Raw genomic sequence first — 6,000 nt, 5'->3', positions numbered from 1 at the left:
GGTTGTCCCGGTAAACCTGGGTGGAGAAGCCTTTGGGAACATTTATTTTCCAGTTTTCCTTTCCAAGGACAGCCGCTCACAGCGTCACCAGCCGGGGGACAGGTTGCGGGGGGGCTGCAGCTACCCCCTGCCCTCCTGCCGCCCCACATGGCCCCCCCGCTTCACTTCCAGCAGGCTCAGCACCAGCCCGACGGGAACCCTCCGCAAAGGCGCGGGAGAGCCGCCGGGCAGGAGCGGCACCCGGACTCTCACGCACTGAACGCTGGAGACGTGGTATAGATAGATTATTTTTTTTTTTTTCTTTCTTTCTTTTTATAAAGAGACTAAAACAAGAGTCAACAGCTACGAACACAAAAGTCGAAAAGGGCAGCGGCGGGAGCAGCAGGGTCTGCCCCGCGGCTGGCGGGACGGCGTGCTGGAAGGAGGCGACGGCGTGTGCCCGAAGGCGGCGGGCCGGAGTCCCGCCCGGAATTCACAAAAATAAAAATGTTACAAAATTTTAAAATAATAATAATAATAATAATAGTAGTAGTAGTAAATCGGGTTTGCCAGCTTCCTCCCTGCACAGTTGTCTGCATCTTGGCACCAGGGCAAAGCATCCTCCTCCTCCCCGCACCGAAGCTCCTCGCCGCGGCCCCGGCGTCGGTCCAGGCTCCGGGACGCAAGCGGCGGCCGACGCGGCGCCAGGCGCTTCGCACAAGGACGTAGAGGTGACGCAGGGAAATCCCAAAACGAGAAGGAGAGCTGGAGTCTCCAGGTTTGCCAGCAGTGTCCCAGTGAGCACAGAAAGGCACGGCGCCCGCCCCCCGGCCGGCCACAGTCTGGAGAAGAGGATGCTGAAGGCTCACCCTCGAGTCTCGGGATTACAAAAGCGGAGAACTACAAAACTAAATACAAAGGGGAGATGGGGCGCGTGAGCGAGCCCTCGCTCTCCGGCGCCGGACCCCGGCGCTCCCTGCGCAGTGCCGTGGGGTTCGTTTCGCTTCCTCCCTCCCGGCGCCAGACCGCCCGCGGGGAGACCCAGGGGGCGGCTGCCCCCCGCGCCCGGCGCTCCCGAGCTCCTGCATCTGCGGCTTGCCCAGGCTGCTCCTCACACCTTGTAGTAGATGTTGGCTGGGCTCTGGGGGGGCATCTCCTGGACAATGTAGACGGGGTGCCCGTAGTCCCCGCTCACCTTCTCGTAGTGCGGGCAGTAGTTGTTCTCTGTAGTCCGTAAGGGGATGATGATGTCGCTGGGCTCGGAGCCCGCGTTCCCGCTGCATTTCGGGCTGGCCAAGGTGCTGAGGGACAAGGCTGCGGCTCGCTGCTGCGTGTGCTTCCGGTGCCGCTTGCGGATCTTGATCAGAAGGACGACGAGGAAGATGATGACAAGGATGAAGATGACGCAGCCGGCGCCAATTGCCGCGAAGACGGCCACCTTGGAGCTCAAGAAGCCATCACTGGGACCTTGGGTCTCCTGGCCGTCCTGGTTGACGGAGCCTGCAAGGCAAGGGGAGAGGGCTGTCAGCCCCTGGCAGGAGCCTGCGCCCCAGCTCTGCGAGGGGCTGCTCGCGGCTGCTTCCACGTCCATCCAGGCACAGATCCACCCCGCGGGGTACGCGAGCCCCCCACCGCACCAGACTCTGGGCAGGGTGGGCAGGAACCCCGGGCATCCATAGAGCGGGGTCCAGGCGCCCTCTCCCCCACCCCGCATAGCTGCTCTTCCTTTTCAACTCCCAGACGAGGGAGCGGAGCACCGCTCGTGTCCGGGTGACGGCCGCTCTGGACCCGGGAGCCTTCGCTCTCCACCACAGACCTGGGTGCTCTGGTGAAAGCGGGCTCGGATAGCTGGAGCCCCGCGATATCCGGTTACTGACCCCTCGCCTCCTCCTGACCCCCGGCCGGGGCAGCCCCAGCCCCCCGAGGGGAGAGCGCTTGGCCGGTCGCGCCGGGCGAGAAGAAAAGAGCAGCTCTTCCCCGCTTCATCTGATTTCACTTTTCTCTCAGCAGGGTCAGGAACTCAGGAAACCACCTTCAAAGGGCTCTCACACTGGCTCGGCTCAAAAACCCGAGGACCTCACCTCCTCCAAGCCCTCTCAGATGTACTGCAAAGAACAGATGGGCAGCGAGGAGGAGGAGGAGGAGGGAAGTGCTGAAACAGCACTTCCCTGCAAAGCTCCTGCCGGAACGTACCGGAGCTGGGAAAACAAACCCGAGCTGCTCCGCGCCTGCGCCGCGCCCCGAGCGGTCCCTGGCCAGAAGGCGCAGGGCTGGGACGAGATGCTGTGAGCAGCAGGGACGGCAGAGACGGGCACAGCGCTTACGGAAAACCCATCTGTATCCCTGCTCCAGAACGCCCGGCGTCCCCGGGATCCACGGAGCAAGCCCGGCGGGCAGAGGCCCCACCCCTCTCCCGGGCGTCCCTGGCAAAACCCACCTGGCTTGCCGGGCTCCTCCACCGCCGGGACCTTGCTGCGCGGGCTCTGCGTGACGATTTTCACGGTGTTGTCAGACTCCTTGCTGGGCCGACTTGTCGTCAGCTGCTCTGGGATGACCGCGTTCGGATCTGGGGAGGAGAGGGAAGGGCCAGGTGAGGGATCTCAGTTCAACCCGGATGGCAATAGCTCGTTCCCCTGCCTAATGAACAACCGCCCCCAAAATCCCAGTCGGCCACCCCCACGGGGCGCACAGGAGATGCGGGAGCGACGGGAGCTGCCGAGAGCGACGGAGCAAGGCTGAGCCGTTTCAGGGCTTGCGGGAAGCGGCTTCCCCACCCGAATCCTCCCCTGCTTGTGTGTCTTCTGAGCTCCCGTGCGTGGGTTGGGGCAAGTTTCTTGCACGGGCAGCAGGAGGAACGGGAGGGAGCCTGCCAAGGCTGCAGCGCTGCTTCTTCTGTTTATTATAAATATTGGCCCCAAAGTGAAAATACAGTAATGAAAAGCAGGCACCAGGAGCTCTGCATCCGAGTTGGGGGCTGATTGATCCCGGGGCATCGCTGGGGCCGGGAGGCACCCGGCAGCTCGGGACCAGAGCCTTCCAGGAGAAGGGCACACGGTTCCCTCAGTGTCCCGCTGCCACCGGCGGCCTGGGCTGTCCCCACGGCACGGCGGCCACCGCCACTGAGAGCCGCCAGGCCCACGCTGAGCCCAAGCGCTAACGCCCGCCCAGCCCGAACCCCAGCTCGGCTGCCCGGCAAGCGACAGGGGCACCGGCCGTGCTGACCACCCCCGCTGACGCACGGGCACAATTCAGGGGTCCCATGCGGAGCGAGCTCCCCACCGGGACACCAACCACGAGGTAACACAGGACAATTACTGCATTTTAACCCCAACGCACCAAACACGTGAGTGTTGGCAACAGAAAAAAAAAAAGGGGAAAAAAAAAAAAAAAAAGCCTCAAAATGAAGTTCTGCTGAACTCGCCCAGGGAGCAGCTGGCTGGGCCCCAGTTTCCCCAGAATCCAGAACCCCTCACCACAGCAGGACAGGGGTGCTGGTTCGGGGACCAAAGGGAGACCCCAGGGCGCGGGAGAACTCACCCTGCCCCACTTTCATGACAATCTTCATGGAGCGCGTCTGGCAGACCCCTCCCTCCCGGTTCTCCAGGCCCTCCAGCGTCCCGTTGGAAGTGGCTGCAAGAAAGGAGAAGGGAACGTTAGGGAGAGGTTTTGGGAGCTGGAAGAGCACCAGGCAGGGTCCCTGCGTCCCCAGGCACCGCAAGGGACCTGGCAGGAGCCCGGCACCTCCCAAACTGGGGGCTGCTCCCATTTCTTCCCGCCCCGGTCCAGAGCCCACCGCAAGCGTTTAATACCCCGAGCTCTCCTCTGCACCTTCCCGAGATGTCTGCAGCGGCAGGATGTGATCCCTCCGGCTTCCCCTCGCTGCCACATCCACACAAGCGAGCCATTCTCTGCGCCGGCACCCTCCTCCCCCTTTAATTCCTGGATAATTTCCTTCGCTCCTCGGCGTATCGCAGGAACGCATGCATATGCACAGTTTAAATTATACAGATATAATTACACACCGTGCCTCGCTAAAGAATGTAAACCCAGAGCCCCAGTGGGCCCGAGTGGCTCTAATTGCAGGGCAGAAGTCAGTTAAATTCACATTAACTTTTCGCTTTAGCCAGCACAGATTTTTAAGCCTTCCAATCCTGCGGGAGCGCCGGGAGCCGCGCATCTCCCACTGCCACCACGCGGGAAAGGACCCCCGCCCGCGCGCCCGCCAGCCCTCCGCCGCGGCGGGGACGGCGCGGGGCGGCGGGCACACGAGAGGGGAAAAAAACAAACCAGAGGATTACAGGATTAAAGCATCTAAATGGCAGATTCTGCTAAATGTACTCAAAAACCTGGCTTCTGACCCCGCTGCCGGCAGCGAGCGCCCAGCAGACGCTGCGCCGAGGTGGGCGATGGGCTGGGGGGCTCTGGCATGCAGTCGGCTCTAGCCAGCATCTCCATCCATGGCGGCAAACACAGACCATCCCGGTGCTCCACCAAATCCAGGCACGGGGATGTATTCACCCAGGGACGCAATGAAACCTGGGAGGAGCACGGCGACAGCATCCGGCATGAGCGGGGCTTCGGAAAAGCGACGCAGTGAGAATCACGAAGTGACAGGGATGACTTTACAGAGACACGGCAGCGGAGCAGAGCAGGACTTGGCCAGCACAGCGCAGCCAACACCCACCCCGAGCCTCCCTGCCAGAACTCAGCTCCGGCGTTGCGCGTTGCCTGCGCAGCCCCGTTCCTGCCTCCGCCCCACAACAACTCAGGTTTGGGGAGGGCGGGTGCCTGATGGCCGTGGGGACGAATCCATCAGATCCTGTCGGGTGGCGATGGGACGAGGCCGGGCTGCGGAGTGAGGTCTTTCCTTTCCTTCTGCGCTCCCTTCCCAGCCGCAGAAGCCTCGGTGAGGACTCGGCGCCGGGCTACGCTGGGAAGCGAGCCTGGATCACGCCGGGATGCAGGCCCAAAGTCCAGAAGCTCTGTCCAAACGCCTCCGTGCAGCCTCGTGTGAAACACCAGCAAACGTTTTACTCATCAGAAAGCGGCTGGGCCCCTCCTGAGGTGGGGTCTCGCCGGCCAGCAGCTCCCCCGACGGAGCTGGACATCCAGGGATCTGGGACTCGCTGGTGGGCCTTTTGACAGGAGCAGCGTCAGCACAAATCCCGAGGCAAACGCCTGGGAAACAGGAGAAAAGCCCCCCGACAGCCTGCCCCAGCTCTTCCCAGTGAACCGGAGCCAGGGGCCTGAGCAGAATCTCCCTGGAAAAACACCCCAGGGAGGTAACTCCGGAAGAAGGCGCAGCAGCCCGGCTCTCCCGGCCAAAGGCACTGGCTTGGGATAAAATAGGAACTAGGAGATCCCACAAAGGCAGAGCACCCAGCAGCAACGGGAGAGACGATTTCCTCCAAAATGGCTACGGAGACGTTGCATTCGGATACGATAAAAACATCAAACATCCAAACAGCACGGGGGAACGGCAGCAGGAGGCACAAGGATGGACGAGGGGACGCAGCCGAGCGCCCTTCCTCCCACGCCGCACGCAGGGCTTCGCTCAAGAAGCCTCTTCTTGTTCTGACCATAATGATGAGGGGAGAAAGTCGCTTTGAAAGGGAACTGCGTGAAAAAAAAAATGAAGCAGGTACTTGAGGGAACATAAAAAAGGGCAGCTGAAAGGGCAAAACGCTTCCAAAACCACGGCGATGCTCTCTGGTACAGCCTCTTGAAGCAAGGACACGCGTGGCCACGCGCGGTACAGATCCAAAATGGGCCCAAGCAAAGCACAACGCTCCACAGCCGGTCGGGCTTCCAAAAGCCAAAATCCCATCCAAACGGCCAAAGGAGAGTGCAACTTCTGGCGGGTTTTGTACGAAGATGAAGGACAGACCAAGGTGCTGCTGAGCCGCGGGTCCGGAGGCGGGCGAGGGGCTGCGGCCGGGGGTCCCCACCGAGCCGCGGGCCGCGGCGGCGGCACTGCAAGGCTCCGAGGCGGAGGGCTGATCCCCCCGCTGTTCCGTGTTC

The 6,000-nt window shown here is 62.2% G+C and overlaps 1 protein-coding gene across 1 annotated transcript in view; it reads right to left on the bottom strand.

Moving 5' to 3' along the window:
- Positions 1 to 274: 274 nt before the first annotated feature.
- The window catches only part of EFNB1 (ephrin B1), a 43,152-nt gene continuing 37,426 nt past the window's right edge, over positions 275 to 6,000 (bottom strand). Inside the window, exons 3-5 of the mRNA XM_086756521.1 lie at positions 3,517 to 3,609; positions 2,417 to 2,545; positions 275 to 1,479 (exon numbers count right to left, since the gene is read on the bottom strand). Of these exons, the coding sequence (XP_086612647.1) occupies positions 1,091 to 1,479; positions 2,417 to 2,545; positions 3,517 to 3,609 (611 nt within the window). The 3' untranslated portion in view covers positions 275 to 1,090. The remainder of the gene's footprint in view (positions 1,480 to 2,416; positions 2,546 to 3,516; positions 3,610 to 6,000) is intronic.

Source organism: Chlamydotis macqueenii, chromosome 11 (assembly GCF_036417535.1).
Source record: "Chlamydotis macqueenii isolate bChlMac1 chromosome 11, bChlMac1.mat, whole genome shotgun sequence".
NCBI classification, from domain to species: Eukaryota; Metazoa; Chordata; class Aves; order Otidiformes; family Otididae; genus Chlamydotis; species Chlamydotis macqueenii.
This window is presented reverse-complemented; position numbering and strand designations above follow the sequence as displayed.